Raw genomic sequence first — 17,095 nt, forward strand, 5'->3', positions numbered from 1 at the left:
CAAGATTGACAAGATTCTGTCTGCTGACCCCCCATTGCTCAGGTCATAGAAGCTTCGGTCACCATTAAATGGCATGGACTGATCTTGTCCTTGGCTCCATGTTTTCAAACATTCCACCCACTCAGGCGTCGGGTCATGAAAAGTCGGACGAGGGTTAGGAATTGGAAAGGGAGCTGTCTGGGGTAGGTTCTCAACCTCGGGTTCGAAGTTAGCACCGTCCGAGAGGTCTTCATCATGGTGATCATTCACAGGGATAGGATGATCATTCTCTGGCTCTTCTTCAAACCATCCAACAATGACCTCGTTCGGAAGGTACGGGTTGCCGTGGGGATGGAGTCCATCCATGTTATCTACGCGAGAATTTGGGTAATGAAATAATTATTAGACGAATTATCTAGATAATTATTAGAAAAATCTTCATTAGTTATATCGATATTTGTAAAGTGCATACCAATTATATGTAATCAACACAGGATAGGCCTTCGAATAAGTGACCTTAACTCCTAATTCACAAGGAGTAGGGGTAAAGCAAAATTTCACTGATTCTAAGTCTACAACATCCTAGTTACATATAGATTTAGTGTATCAACTTAGTAATGAGGACCCTTTTTAGTTCTCAAGTAAGTAATTATGGTAACACAAAACACCCTTATGGTATTTTAGACTAGGTTCTGTTATAATGTTCTCATTGTGGTAATGTTGGTAAGTTTTTAGACTTGTTGCCATATCACAACCATTCTTGGGCATATGCTAATCACTCCTCGGACCAGCATAGTTGATCAGGCTATGCTACTCCCAAGACTGACCATACATCCCCATGCTTACTTGTGATATTCAACAATCGTAATACTTTTGTTCTTGTCATTGTGACACGGATTTTAGTATGAATGCTGGCACGTATACTAAATTAAATATTTTACCATTTAAAATATAAACTCTTAGACAGAGTGTTTTAATCCCAATGTATTTATAGTTAGTATATCTTTTATTGGTTTATATACTTAATTCACTATAAACAATGCTCTGATACCAATCTGTCACACCCCAAAACCAAGAACGGCGGAAACGTTCCGGGGTGGAGGACGTCATGTGAATTATCATAACAGTGTAAAGTAGTAAACAAGCAACAACATCATCCATTGCATTAAAAGTAAAGTTTCAATACATGTGTGTTCTTTGATAATGTACTATAATAAAATGAATAATCAAAATAAGACGAGTCTTGTCTGTGCTCCGTCTTCTCAAAGCCTGGCCATCGTACCTGTCTAACTGGTGACCTGAGAATACAAGTTATTTTGAAAGCGAGTATCATCCAAAAGCTGGTGAATTTATAAGTATTTAAGTGTCATTGTCTTGTTTCGGAAAGCTGTTATGAATGTCATGTAAATCTTTAAATGAAACAGTTGATATAAGTATGAAAAACCCTAGAAAATCCCATATTTCCTACTAGTGTGAAATGTAGTCTTCTACTAAGACCCGAATGTTTTGTTATGACAATGATAGTTTTTCCTTCTTTTTGACTATTACAAACAGTACTTAGTCTAACTCATCGTTTATGTGAATGTATCACAAAATAAAGTAAATAGGGAAAAGAATATAATCATCTTCTACCAAGACCCGAATGTTTTGCTATGATAATGATAGTTTTTCCTTCTTTGACTATTACAAACAATACTTAGTCTAACTCATCGTTTATGTGAATGTATCACAAAATAAATTAATTGGAAAAATATAATCATGTAAGTGTTATCCTTTTGTATTAGGATTAACACGGCATCGCGATTTGCGAAATGTATAACCTTTGAACATCCGTAGATTGTTCAATTTTCCTCTGTAGCTACAGCAGGTGGGAGGAAGGGTTAGTCCCGTAAAAGTATTACTAATATAAGTATTAACCATAGGCATCCGTAGATGTTCATCAACCTCTGTAGCGAACAGTAGGCCCAAGGAATGGTTAGTCCCGTAAAGGTACTCCTAGTATAAGTAATAACCGTAGGCATCCGTAGATGTTCATCAACCACTGGTGCTAACAGGTGGGTTTCGGAATGGTTAGTCCCGTCTAAACATCCCGTTGAACTGGGATAGGCAGGACAATTTACACATAAGGTGCTAATAAATCATCCTAGTGAATCGAGGTACAAGTATCCATGTAAGTGTATACAGGAAAATGTATCTACGTAAAGGTACTCATGTATGGTATTGATGTAAGCGTATTCCTGTAAGCGTATTCATGTAAGCATATTCATGTAAGTGTATTCATGTAAGCGTATCTATGTAAGCGTATTCATGTAAGCGTATTCATGTAAGCGTATTCATGTAAGTGTATCTATGTAAGTGTATTCATGTAACATGTAATGTATAGTATAGACTCATGAATGAACTGACTCTGATGTAATTCCTTGTAATAGGAATAATAATATGTATCTCCTAACTATCCCTTTAATAGGTAACTGGAAGGTAATTGATTGTAAAAACAGGTTTATACACCCTTGATACACAAGAGTGTGGGAAACTAAATGAAGGATGAAAACTATAACATCAATACATATATAAGAACATAAGTGTATAGATATAGTTTTGTTCAAGAAGGTAAAAATGGTTTTGTAAGACATCTAAGAGTTTTGAACAATAATTAACAATGACTTGATGTCATTTTAATAAACATTTCAAACGTAATACTTTTGCTATCAAGGTATTTTTAAGATATAAAACCATTTCATGCATCACATTTTGTAGTATGTGAAATCTGCTGAATGAAAACACAGTTATAAATACATATGATTGATTTAATAACATGTTGTTTTCTACCTGTATTCCCCCCCCCCCCCCCCATTAAAGAATTTAAAATCATTTAAAACATTGATTAAGGGGTATGAACTCACCTGAAGATGGTGGTTTGGATGTACTCAATGATGTAGGATAGCTAGGTGATAAGTTAAGACTTGTTCACACTCAATGATCCTAGTTAACATATAATCACACATATATGTATCCAATTAGACTTTAAACCACTAATTGACAAAGTTAAGACATCCTAAGGCATGTAAAACACCTTATTTAGGTGCTACAAGTCATAAGGATTGCATCTAAGTGCTAAAGGACCTTGCTATAGTGTTTGGGGTTCAAGGGTAAACTCCCTTGGAGTTTACGGTTTTCATGACTTTGACCTAATGAGTTTGCAGTTGTAAATTCAAGAGTTTATGGTCGTAAACTCCTCTCTTTTTTACCATAAGTTAGTTTGAGGTTTTGCAAGTCCTTTGAAGCATTTCTACTTGGTGGTTTGGCCTTTGGAAGAGATTAGGGCATCATTACACTCCTTTGAGGAGTTTACGGCCTCATGGTCATTTCTCTTTGGGTTTACTACCTTAAACTCATGAGTTTACTACCTTAAACCCATAAGTTTGGTATTTGGGGGTTTTCAAGTCCTTAGCTCAATCATGGTAATAGTCTAGGTTAGATTTAGACATAAGGAATAACCATTGGACTTTTATGGGACTTTTATGCACTTTTTGGGGTGTTTACGGTTTTGGGAGATCCCCAAACCGTAAACTCATAAAAATGTAAGTATTTGGTGCTTTTTGTGTGATAAACTCATCAAGGATGAAGCTAGGAAAGTCCCTAAGGCATGGTGAAGCATCTAGGCACCACTTTGCACCATAAATGGTGTTTACGATTTTGGGTGCCTCCCAAAACCGTGAACACCTTGATCTTGGTGTTATTGGGACTTTTCTTTGATGTTAATATGTAATACAAGCTTAATAAGACTCAAGGATGGAAGTACTTACTATAAGGAAGCTTGGATTTAGCTAAAAGTCCAAGAACACTTAGTGTGTGTTCTTGGTGTTTTTGGAAATCTAATCAAAACACATAAATGAATGGATGAATAGATGCAAAAACACTAGATTAAGTATTAAACCAATTTGAAATGGTTAGAACACTTACTACTTTGAAGATCTAGAACAAAATCTATGATGATACTTGAAAGGATATTTTGGAGTTTACTCTTTTGGGTATTTGGGGAGTAAACACATAATGACTAGACTTGGGGAGTAAACTCATGGATAAGCATGAGTTTACGGATTTTTGGGATGATTTTTCGACCCAAAAAAAATAGTTTGGCCGGGAACTTCTAAGACACGAGGTGTTTGCGGTTTTTAAAATTCAAAACCCGAGACGACACTTTCTTTCACCCTTTCGTTTAAAAATAATATTAAAATAATCAAACAAACTTTATTTTTCCCAAAAACAAGTAAAAATGAACTTGAATTATAATATGAAGTGATTGACTTTTAGGGTTTGACCGAATGAAAATTCCGGGTTGTGACATCCTCTTCCTTCAAGATTACCAAAAACACTCTCTAAAGTCACTTCCACGCTCAAAACACTCAAAAGGCAATTAGGGTTTCGTTCTTAGGGTTTGGAGAGATGGAGGTTGGTCATAAGAAAGTCCATGAGCAACTTAAGGTGTTTAAATAGGGCACAAACCCTAAAAATTAGGGGTTTTCCCCTGGTGACCGTACGTCCTACGTACCTCCACATACGCCCTGCATAAATGGGTGCCTCCGCGACCATGCCAACAAGCCAATACACATAACGTACTTCTAGCGTATGCCCAACATACTCGGATAGGGACCAGAATGCAAGGGTTTTAAGTTTAAGAGTTAAAAGGAAAAATACCTGGAATGAAAATGTTACAAAGAGCATAGCCATAAATTTTCCTCCCTTTCTCATATCTCTTAAAGTTTCCTTAATTGTTAGGGTTTGGGTGTGAACCATAACAGGCATGAGATTTCTTGTGCTTGCTTCCAAGAGCAATTGAAGAAAGAATTCATTGATTATCTACAAGAATAATCAAAAGGTATGTAATCTATAACTTGTTTATGATTTTCGAAATAGGTTAGGATTTATAGGGTTCTTGTTGTTCAATAGAATGTTACTTCAATAGTGTTATGACTAGATCTAATATGTTGCATGTACCCTTAAGAGTATACGGATTTTTCCGCTTTATTACATGTAGAACCCATCAAATAATTTATCGTGAAGTGTGTCACGCAAAATTGCATTGTTTACATCTAATTGATAGAGTGGCCAATTTTTGGAAAGAGCAATAAATAGGATGATACGTATGGTGACAGAATTGAAGGTTTCAAAATAGTCTTTGCCAAATTGTTGGAGGAAACCTTTAGCTACAAAGCGGGCTATATATTTGGCTATTGTACCATTTGGGTTTTTTTTAACATGAAAAACCCATTTCCAACCAATGGGTTGTTGAGAGGTTTGAGGGACAAGTTCCAAGGTGCCATTTTGCAAGAGAGCATGGAATTGATGATCTACGACTTCACGCTATTTGGGATCTTTCATGGATTGGTTATGAGTATGTGGTTCAAGGGTGGTTGGTATAGGATGAAGGGTGGTGGTGTTTATGAAATTGGGGTTATAGTATTTGGAGTTTAGTTTTGGAGCTCATTTTTAGGAGGAGAAGGTGGTGATGGAATAGGTGTAACAGTAGGAGTGATTGGTGAGGGTGATAGAGAGGCCGGTGGAGATGGTTGTGTAGTAGTAAGAGATGAATAGGTATGTGGTGAGGATGGTTGGGAGATGGGCAAGGAGGTATGTGTAAGTAGAGAGGCAGAAGGTGATGATTATCTTGATCAACGAGAATAAGTTATAAGTTCTGGAGAAGATTGAGGTGGAAAGTTTTGGTTAGGTGAAGTGGAATTTTGAGTAGGGTCAATGGTATGTGTGGGAGGTGGATGGTATGGTATAGTTGGTGTTTGTAAGGGGTTTAAAGATGATTGGATAGGTGTAGATGAGGAGATGGATGAAGGTAAGGAAGGGTAAAAGTCATCAATTGTGGGTAAGGTAGATGACTGTGATTCGTGATGGAATGGAAAGTCATCTTCAATAAATTGAACATGACGTGAATGATAGAGACAGTTTGTGCTAAGATCAAGGCACTTGTAAGCGGATTTGGATGTAGAGTAGCCAAGAAAAATTCATGGTGAGGAAATTAGCCATGGTTAGTAGAGGTATCCAAATGGTTTGAGTTTGGAATAGTTGGAGGCTGATGAAAGAGTATTTGAAAGGGACTTTTATTGTTTAAAATGGTGGTGGGCAAGCGATTGATAAGATGGACTATGGTTTGAAAGGCATAAGTCTAGTATTTGAGTGAGGGTTTGGCGTAACGAATGAGGGAGAGACCAGTTTCAACGATGTGTCTATGTCTTTGTTCTTCAACTCCATTTTGTTCTGGAGTATGAGGTGGGGTAGAGTAATGAGAGATACCATAGGTTTAGAGGAAGGGAATTAAGACAAGATACTCACCCTCATTGTTAGCAAAGAGGGATAATATCTAATAGTTGAAGATTTTTTCAACAGGTATCTTGAACTATGGAAAGAGCTTGGCAACATCAGATTTGTGATGCATTGGGTAGAGACAAACATATTTCGAGTAGGAGTCAGCAAATATAACATAGTATATAAATTGATCAATTGATTTTTAATAAACCCCATCTATCAGAGTAAATTAATTGCAATGGTTCAGTAACAACAAATGAATTTGGTCCAAAAGGTAATTTATGACTTTTGTGTGGATGTGTGTTGAACCAATGAGAGATTGGTAATCTTGTACCTTTTCCAATTAGAATTTCTTTTGGGCCCCCATATGCAGAGGCATGTTGGAGGCCAGATGTCTTGGAAGTCACATGGTGTGAGGCCCTTATGTCAAAGAGCCATGAGGGTGTGGTAATGAAGGAACCAGTAGTAGCACTTGTAATTGGGTTCTGAGATTGAGAGGCAGCAATAGAGATGTTGTTATGTCTTAGAAACCTAGATAGTTTACGACATTCCTTGGTGGAGTATCCCGAAATGTTTTAGATTTGACAGTGAGAGGTGTTGCGATTCTAATTTTGGTGATAACCACCAGGTTGAGAGTGTGACCATTGAGGGATATTTGGTCCTTTTGTTGTCAATTGGGATTAAACTTTCGGTTTCGGGGAAAGAAGTTGTTGGAGGGTTGGCGGGTCGTGAAATTGGTAGTGATGATGGAGGATGTTTTGGTTTGAAGAGTTTCCTTGAGTCCTCTTTCAAAATCGAGAAGTTTGTCAAAGAGTTTTGGGGTAGGGAAGAGGGGTCTCATATATTTTGATGGCTGCAACAATGTTATTTTATTCATCTCCGAGTTGAGATGGAATGTGCACCATAAGGTCTTTTTTAGACACAGGGCTTTAAGCAAGAGCAACATCATCATCAATGAATCACATGTCTTGGAGATAGTTGGTAATAGATCTGTCTCCTTTAGGGGTTTTCACTAGTTGGATTTCAGAGATATGAGATGAGACCTGGAGGTGTTGGTGTAGCTTGAATTCAACCGTTCCTAGGCTTCTCGGTCAGTATTTGTTGATGAGATGAGAGGCTGAATGGATGCTCAATAACTCCCAGGAAAGAAAATGATGAGACTTTGATCATAGTAATACCAGGTTAAGTATTCTGGATTTGCTTTCTTTCACTCTTTTTCTTCAATGAACTTGGTTGGTTGTGAATGATTGTCGTCGGTAAAGGTTTCAAATTGTAATCCAATTAGGGTGGATTCACCTTGCTTGCGCCAGGAAGGAAATTTGTGGTAGTGAGTTTGATGGGAAAGTGAGTGGCAGCAATCAATTGAACGTTTGTTGTTTGATTCACCATTGGAGGGTCTTGAAGGAATGATGGATTAGGGTTATTGTGAGAAGGGATCGAGGATTGCTCAGTGGAGCTTGCGGATCTCTGACACCATATAAAGGTTATTGAAAGACAAAACTGCATAAATGGTCCCTATGGTTTGCTGAAAATTGCCACTTTGGTCCAAAAAGTTTTGGACTAGCACCACAGGTCCAAACTTTTCGTTTTGTTGCGAGTTTGGTCCAATTTACTTTAAAAATTTTGTAATGACGATTTTACCCTTCTTTTTTGTTTTTTTCATTTTATTTATTTATTTAAATATTTTCATAATTAAAAGAAAAATTAAAAAGAAAATAATTCTATCTCTCTCTCTTCACACACACACATCCCTCTCTATTGATTCATCTCCTTTCTTCCTTTGGTCCATGTTTCACAAACAAAGAATGGAGCACCTGTGGTTTTGACACTGGTGGTGTTGTTGTGGTGACCACCATGAACATCCACCACCTCTTTGCCTATCACAGCACCACCACGACCACCATAAACTCCACCATACATGACCTCACCACCTCTTCACCGATAGGAAAGAAAAATAGGAGGCAACAAGTGTAGTGATTTATTTCAGATCCAAAATCAATGGTGGGTTTTCGTTTCAAGTAAGGTTTTATGTGTGGATTTTGTTTCAGATCTACCCTTCTCCATCTTCGTTTCAAATTTGGAACTAAGAACATACCTACCTTCAACTTTTGGATTTGGGTTTTATTTCAGATCCAAAATCAAGAACGAATAACACCCATTGTGGATTTGGATTTGGGATGTTGGATGGTGGTGGGTCGCGACAGGGGGAGGCGGAGGAGCTGCCAAGTCAATTGTGGTGGCTCTCTCTGCCAGAGAAGTGAGAAACAAGGGATATAGACGAGTTGGAGATGAAAGGGAGGTCGAGCAATGAAACATCGGTGCAAGTGGGGAGGCTCGTGGGTTGGTCGAATGCAAAGAAGAGATGGGGGAGGTTGTCTTAACTGGATCTCGCTTCTTATTCTTTGCTATAGGTCTACACGAGAGAGATGGTTGGAGATCTGGTATAACAGTGACGATGGGGTGTTTGGGTGATGCTCTTCGACTGTAGGAGGGGAAAATCGGAGGTCCTATGGAAGAGAGCAAATAACAATAGTGGCAGTCGGTGGGGTTTTTCCTCGTCGGTATCTTTGTCGATCGAAGAATGAGACCAAGGGAAGAAAATGTTTTGGGGTTATTGGGTTGCTTTTCTCGACAACCCCTGTATGTTTGGCAGCTCTAGTCAACAGAGGAAGAAGATGAAAGCAAGGTTTATTGCTCCCTTTTGACCTTGCCAAAATCAACAACCACTCTGGAGGTTTCTTTGGCATCCAATCGGAGAAGAAAAGTGAGAGAGAGACAGAGAGAGTTATTTTCTATTTTATTTTCTTTTAATTATGAAAATATTTAAATAAATAAAAAAATAGAAAAAAACAGAAAAGAATGATAAAATCGTCATTACAAATTTTTTTAAAGTAAATTGGACCAAACTCGCAACAAAAAGAAAAGTTTGGACCTGTGGTGCTAGTCCAACACTTTTTGGACCAAAATGACAATTTTTAGCAAACCACAGGGACCATTTGTGCAGTTTTGTCTTATTGAAAAGAATCATTATATATATATATATATATATATATATATATATATATATATATATATATATATATATATATATATATATATATGTACTTATAAAGAAAACATTTTTCCTTTCACCACATTCATTTGAAACTCTCATTCATTTTTCATTTCACCACATTCATTTGAAACTCCCATGACAATATATTTTAAATTTCAATATTAAAACAATATATTTTCTTTTACTTATAAAGTTATGTTTTTAACTTTTTAACATATTATAGTTAATTTATTAGGTCTAATATGTTGTTGTATGTAAACCATTATCATTTTAAAGCTACAACTTTTGAATAATTTGTATAAAATACTTAAATTGTTTATTTAACTATAACCTTACAGGATCAACTTATATAAATTTTAGTTCAACTTAAACAACCCAAAGAATATTTTGTAAATAGTTAAAAGTGATAAATTGTAGTGTCTTTCTAATAATGATTATAAATTGTTTAATAAGGTTAAATAAGTATCAAACTTAAACTGTAATCTTAAATAAACTAAAGTTCAATATTAAAATAATATTTTTACTTCTACTTATAAGGTTAAGTCTTTAACTTTTAACATATTATACTTAATTTGTTATATTTAATATGTTGTTGTATGTAAAACATTATCATTTTAAAGCTATAACTTTTGAACAGTTTGGACAAAATACTTAAATTGTTAATTTAAATATAACATTACAGTGTCAACTTCAATATAAATTTTAATTCCACTTAAAAAACCCAAATAATATTTTGTGAATAGTTAAAAGTGATAAATTATAGTGTTAAATGCAAAAAATAAATTGCAATATCAATTTAACTAAAATATTTTCTAAAGATGTTTTTATAATCATTAAAAGTTTTCAAATAAATAGCTTAAAATAACTTACAATAACAATAATTAAAAATAACTCTATATAAATGAATATATTGTTACCTTAAAAATCCAAAAAAAAAATGTTTGATGTTTTAAATAATTACAATAATAGAAATTAAAGCATTAGGTAATAAATTTTAAAAAATTAATTAACAATAACAACAACTATAAATAACATTAAACCATATATTATATTTAATTTTATTCATGAGTAACCTATGGGTAGAGGTCATTCAAAAGATTTAGATTATGAAGTTTAATATATATATATATATATATATATATATATATATATATATATATATATATATATAAAATTCAAAATAATAATTATATTATATCAACTTAATATAAGAATTATTATACTTAAAAAAACATATATTTGTAATGATTTTAGCTATATAGATGTTTATGTACAACGTTTTTATATATCTATACATCGAGTCTGCATTAGCTTTTATAGCCATTGTACATAACGGAATACAAGGAAAAGATATGATTGAGAACTAATACAGAAAAAATATTAAACTAATTGATTACAAGAATAAATTAAATATGAAAGTTATTTTGTAGTTAGAGTATGTAATATCTTTTATAGAGCATCTTTAAATGGAATTTTCCTTTGCAATGATCTCAGATAATTCACAACATCCTCATTGGTACCTCCTTGCACCAGTTAACTCGAGAAATGGTCCATTTGTTTTTATAAATTTCTATTCCCATATTAAATTATAGAAACCTAATTTTACGGTTTAATTTTTTCAACAAAGAAAAACGAATATTTTTTTTACATAGACGTAGCAGGTAAACAAAATCTAATTTGTTTTTAACCAAAAAAAAAACTAAATCATAGAAATCAAAATCAGACTATAATAATTTGAGTTTGTAATTATTTGGATACAATTTGCTTAAGTTCTCTCACGTTTTTGGCTAAGCTCTTATGGTTTACCCATTACAAAACGAGTAAATTACATAAATGATTCTTACTGTTTGGGGTAATTTACACGTTTGGTCCCTAACTTATCTTTTTAACTCGGAAAGTCCCTATAGTTTGTTTTGTTGCATACTTGGTCCCTGTCTTACCTAAAAAGACTATTTTGCCATTGATTATTTAATTTATTTAATTCAAAAAAATTTCTTTTTTGTCAATCATAATTACCAAAGTCTCAAATAAAAGTTCAACACATATCGATTGAAAGGAAACGGGCAACACTTTATTTAAATAAAATGGGGTAAGGTAGAGTGAGGTGAGGTGAGGTGAAAGTAGTGTTGAAGGTGTGTTTATTTAAATAAATTAAAAAATCAAAGACAAAATAGTCTTTTTAGGTAAGACATGAAACAAACGCACTACAAAAACAAACAATAGAGACCTTTCGAGTTAAAAAAATAAGTTAGGGACCAAACATGTAAATTACCCCAAACCATAGGGACCATTCGTGTAATTTACTCTTACAAAATTTGTTCCAGTTTTTATGCTACACTTTTTACTTATCTTAGTTAAAATTATAGTCGATTAATTAAATCTGTAAATGAATCATTCTAGACACATTTAATCTATGTTATTTAGCTCTAACATACTAGAAGGTGGTTTCGCAATTACGTGAAAGTGAATGTGGTATGGTAGTATGGAAGGTGGTAGTGGGCTACAAGTCACGGTTACCTAATACCTAGTCCTATGCCCATTCATATGTCTAGTTGAAACTTTTACGAGGTTCCGTGATTCTCATGTTTCTTTAATATTTTTCCTTTGTAGATTCATCAGATTTTCTTTAAAATCTTACCTTGATTTTAAATGGCTTTTTTTTTTCTTTTAAACCCAAACAATGTGTCATTAGGTTTATATTTTTCAAATTAAAAAATATATATATTATTATACACTCAGAGTATACGTTGATCAAAAATACAAAAGCAACGAGCTTTCCGTATGGTTTAAGAATGAAGAACCAGGGATGTCAAATGCCAATCAAATGGCTTCTTATAGTTATTGTTAGTCTTCCATATTCTTCATGTACTCCTTTGAGAGTTTACTTTCCATTATCAGCTGTTGTTCTTTAATCAGCGAATACCCCGACTCAAGTAGACCTTCCACCGTTTGCTGATCAATCAAATCAAATGTATTACTTTTACACGCTTTACATCCAAACTTTGGAGCATATCAGACAACTAATACAATGTGGCATGGAAGGCACCTTTGAATGCTATTTTCAATGATGAAGATAACAACATTTGCGTCTTTATGCCATCTTTTTTGAATCAGTCAAAAAATTGCAATTTTTGTCTCATTAATATTAGTCTTTAGTCTTAAGAGTTGTTTCTTCCTTTGTCCCGATAAAGTGTTGCTTTCTTTTCTAGACCGAATAAACCGTCTGAATATGACTAAATGGTCATTTTACCCTTACATCCCAACAAAGAATTTTCACAATATTCATTAATTTTGTTAAAAAAGGTTGGTGTCTTAATATATTAAGTCCGTTTTTTTGGCTTAACCCATTAAGTCATTATGTCCATATTAAGTCAAAAAGTAACAATCCCCCATCCACATCTTGTCTCAGTCCAGTACATGCCAAAGCCCAAAAGCAGTACAAGTGTCTTGTCTTGTCTAAGAAAAAGTGGCCTCAAGAATTGGATTCGTTCTATTAAAATCTAGTATGGAGACAAGCATAATTAAATCATATTCTTTAGGAAATATAACATGAAAGAAACCAATGGAATCGAGTAACAAGATTATAAACCTTTTTAAATATACCTTTGGAGGCACAAACACGGGGAGATTTTCCTTCTTTTTTCGTTTGAGGAGTATACTTCCGACACTCTCAGGGCCACCAATTTCGTTAACCCACTAAAAAATAAAAAATAAAAAATTATTGTGATTAAGTTGTAAGCTACAAAATGGTGCTTCTTTTTTACTCAATGCAAAAACAACAACTTAACAGACAAAGCACACACAGTAACCACCTTCAAGATCGAGTTGTCATAAGTTCGTGACCTAAGTGCTCCATAGAAGTCCAAGGCTAGAAGTAAATAAAAACACATACATCAACATGTCATGATTTTAAAGATATAAAACGATTGTATAAAATATGGTAAAGATTGTGAAATAATATGCAATGCATACCTTGATTAGGAAAGGTTTTCACTATGCTTATAACATCGTTCTTTGACAATCCATCTTTCTCATACATTCTGTTAACAATATTTATGATATCGTCGATGTTAGGCTGCCTGTTCCACAATTTTAAGAAATTAAACTCGTGAATAATTAATTAATTTATATGAAAAATATAAAAAATTGAGGTGCACCAGTAGAACTTGTCCATTCTCCCATCACGAACCAAAGGAGCATATAATGTTGAAAAATCATTTCCTGTAACAATTATAGGAATTCTGTTTGTGATATCTGATTCCCTCCAATCTTGTCCAATGCTAACTCTTGTTGGATTATCTGATAGATTCATCAGTGTGCCAACAACTATTTGGTTGTTCACTGTCATTTGAGTGTTTCCTGAATAACAATTAACAAATAAAATAATGGAGTATTATTTATTTATTTATTTTTTTCATTAGTATACTATAATATTATAATTAATTAAGGATCTCAAATGCTGGTTGGTTATTTCATGAACATATTTTAAATTATGAAATTGAGCAAAGGGCAAGTACAAGAGTGAACCATTCTTTCATCCAATCAGATTTGTAGCTCACCAAATCTACCAAGACCCGCATCAATATCATTGACCATTAAACAGCTCATTTTCCCCTGTTTTAAACAATGAGAAGATAAAATCAACCGATTAGTTTTGAAAAATGACACTTTCGACTTAACACATTAAATATGATAATAAAAGAGGTGAAACTTCTAACCTGATTTTGAACCACTTGAGATGCAGTACGATAGCGATCACGTATCAGTCTTCCTGGCTCTCCTGTAAAAGAGTGACAAATATAGGATGGAAGTTTACAAGTTTTATAAATAATAAAAGGTTTAAAAAAAAACTAAAAACTTAGTATGAAAATTGTAATTTGTATAAGCAACATCTTACCAGCTCTCTCTGATTCCAACTCTCCAGCAGACATGATCACAGGTAAAATTCCCATGGCCTGGAAAATAAGTTCAGTTTGAAATGTTTTTCCTTGCCCTTTTCCTCCCCAAATGCCTATTGAACAGATGCAAAGAATCACATATCAAGTTTTCAAACACTGACACACTGTCATCTAATACTAATATATTGCTCTTGCCTCTTAGGTTACAAGTTTAAGGATATTTACCTAGAATCAATGGAACTTTGATATCGAGAAGATGTGCAATATAGTTCTTCACAATGTGGACAGCTGCACAAGTTTAGTTCCAAAAGGAGATTCTGAGCTCTCGAGAATTTATGATAAAAGAAGTAATAATAACAAGATGACAATACATCCAATATTAATAAACGTTACTACGGTTTATGGAGACAAAAGTTCAGCGTCTTTAATAGGATGGATCATCACAACTTACCAATTTTGTCCTGTAAAATGAAATTGATGGAAGAACGTTAATCATCATGTGATGTTGCAAGTATCTGATGATGAAAATCAAAAGCGGAAACATTTTGGAGTCGTTTATTTTAGGAGATCAATATGACCAAATCATACCATGAAAAGCGGCGCGATGTAATAATCACCCTGCAGATACTCAAACGACCTGGTTACTTTTTGACGATAATCAAACACAATATCAGCTGCAGTGCAATAAAATAAAATCAATCAGCACTCTAGATATTCAATCCCGAGTTGACTGTTAATGTGGAGCAAATTAAACAATCCGCATAATGATTTGCCCCAATTCCAATTCGAAACCATGGAGTGATCTGTGATTATCTCCAAACACAGTATATACAATAATGCAACCTCAATTTCATCTTCTCAGACACTAATTTTTGTGGAAACACACTACTCTATGACTATGTGATAATCGATAAATCAGATACCCAATTCCTGTAAAAGAGTCAAACACCAAACAGAAAAGCAGCGCATAAAATAAAATAACGACGTACAGTCCTTGCCGAGGAAATCTCCAGTGAAGAGATCGTCAATAACACCCGCCCTAGCACCGACGGCTATATTCATATTCTCAGACTCTTTACCCAGCCTGTACAAGTAATCATTGCCCTCCGAATCCTTCGCTTCCCACGACGACTGCTCCGACAATTTCTTCTTTTTACCCTCACTCTCCGCCGACGTTCCGCCATCTCCATTCGAATCACTGGAAGTAGCGATTGAACGGACAACAAACGGCGACACTCTTTGGATGGATAGAGTTCTTGGAAAGAGGGAAGAGGTTCTGCAATTGAATTTGAGGCATTTGGATAGGGTAAACGATGAGAGATCAGTGTTGTTGAAGTTGCAATGGAACGCCATTGATTCACACTTCTCTCCAGCAGTGCATTCTTGTCGTGAGTGTAGGGTTCTTGACGTTATCGTTATAGAAAATAAGTTTAGAGCATTTGGCGCCACATAAACGATGCATTGTGTGTTGGTTCTCTTGAGAAAATAATTAAGATCGAAAAAATTACAGGAAGCTTTCTAGTTTTTATGAAAAAACCGTATGTTGAATTTCGAGTAAAATGCAAAAAACACAGATAACTAAAAAAAAAAAACTCATATATTCTTTTTATTGCAAGAAACACTGTTAATTTTTTTGGTTATCTTTCATATTTATTTAAATGTATGTTTTTAAAAAAATTATAGGTTGTTTTTAAGATCCCGGTGCGACCAAATCAGCGATGGTTCAAATGTAATTTTGTGTAGTTATCAACTAATAGCTTTCCTTATCCAGATTCAACTTGAATTTTGAGAGATATTAGGAGGTTCTCTCTTCTTGTTGAAACATACCAAATTCATACACACCAAATTCTTTCTAGTTTTTTTTTTTTTTTCTCAATCTTCTGTGTCTAGAACATGACATTGTTCCTTTAAGGATTATTCTAGTTAGAATTTCTCGTAACCCAGACATATGAGAAAAATATCGATTCAGAAAGCGTACTACACGATCCTTGAAGAATCATGTGATCATATTCTATTTTCTACCCAACTTCTAACACAAAATAAACAATATCACTTATTTTTGCTTAATGGTCATTGTGTAAAATAATTTATTTCTCGCACTTTACTTTAGACTATACGGTATGGGTCGGAGGAAGACGTTATAGCCGACGTGTCACGCCCTTAACATCGTCTTAACAAAAGCGACACCCCCTGTCGTTAAGGGGGTGTTATGACAATTCTCGTTGTGACGAAGACGGGTAAAACGCCTCATTTGATTGACTAGCTTTTTAACGATATTTGACCATTTGCAGTCGACATGAATTAAAAAGGAAAAAAACCTATAAATACATACTACATATCTTAATTTTATTCACTCAATTCTTCTCTTTCACTATATTCGATCTACACAATTTCAGTTACTCTTCAAAAAAAATTATGGATCTATTCGACTCGACCGACGATGACAATGACGATATATTCATCACTATGATATAATATATCACACTAACGAGCTACTATGAGTAGATGTAGTCCCTCTACTAACAAGACGTATGATGTTAAACAGAAATCACGAGGAATGACACAAACATCTATATCACGATTACTTTGCAGATAATTGTATCTATGGGTCAAAGGATTTCAAAAGAAGATTTCATTTGTGTGGGAATGTGTTTCTATGGATCGCCAACGCCTTGGAAAGCATGTATCGTTTCTTTAATTTTAATACAAATTTACTATCTTTATACAAAATAAATACAAATTTTTACATAATTAATATATGTTTAGGTGTAGATTTTTCTAATTGAGATATGATGTTAGAGGTAGACAATAATTCACAACGTTACAGAAATGTGTTGCGACCATT

At 34.2% G+C, this 17,095-nt stretch overlaps 1 protein-coding gene across 1 annotated transcript; it reads right to left on the reverse strand.

The window, feature by feature from the left end:
- Nucleotides 1-12,060: 12,060 nt before the first annotated feature.
- Nucleotides 12,061-15,741, reverse strand: LOC145052159 (P-loop containing nucleoside triphosphate hydrolases superfamily protein). The gene is made up of 12 exons (XM_078999973.1): nt 15,240-15,741; nt 14,839-14,924; nt 14,702-14,711; nt 14,476-14,538; nt 14,250-14,363; nt 14,071-14,132; nt 13,912-13,966; nt 13,510-13,711; nt 13,325-13,431; nt 13,165-13,220; nt 12,956-13,048; nt 12,061-12,304 (listed from the first exon to the last, which is right to left on the reverse strand). The coding sequence occupies exons 1-12, from the start codon at nt 15,601-15,603 to the stop codon at nt 12,197-12,199; spliced, it is 1,320 nt and encodes a 439-aa protein (XP_078856099.1). The 5' UTR covers nt 15,604-15,741; the 3' UTR covers nt 12,061-12,196.
- Between the last annotated feature and the right edge of the window lie 1,354 nt (nt 15,742-17,095).

Source organism: Lactuca serriola, chromosome 5 (assembly GCF_051521515.1).
Source record: "Lactuca serriola cultivar US96UC23 chromosome 5, Lser_US96UC23_V15, whole genome shotgun sequence".
Lineage (NCBI taxonomy): Eukaryota > Viridiplantae > Streptophyta > Magnoliopsida > Asterales > Asteraceae > Lactuca > Lactuca serriola.

Coding starts and splice junctions, on each gene's coding strand:
- LOC145052159 (XM_078999973.1), bottom strand. CDS start 15,603: ATGGCGTTCCATTGCAACTTCAACAACACTGATCTCTCATCGTTTACC. Junction 13,432..13,509: donor AGAATGGACAAGTTCTACTG/GTGCACCTCAAT, acceptor ATTGTGGAACAG/GCAGCCTAACATCGACGATA. Junction 12,305..12,955: donor CCGTGTTTGTGCCTCCAAAG/GTATATTTAAAA, acceptor TTGATTGATCAG/CAAACGGTGGAAGGTCTACT.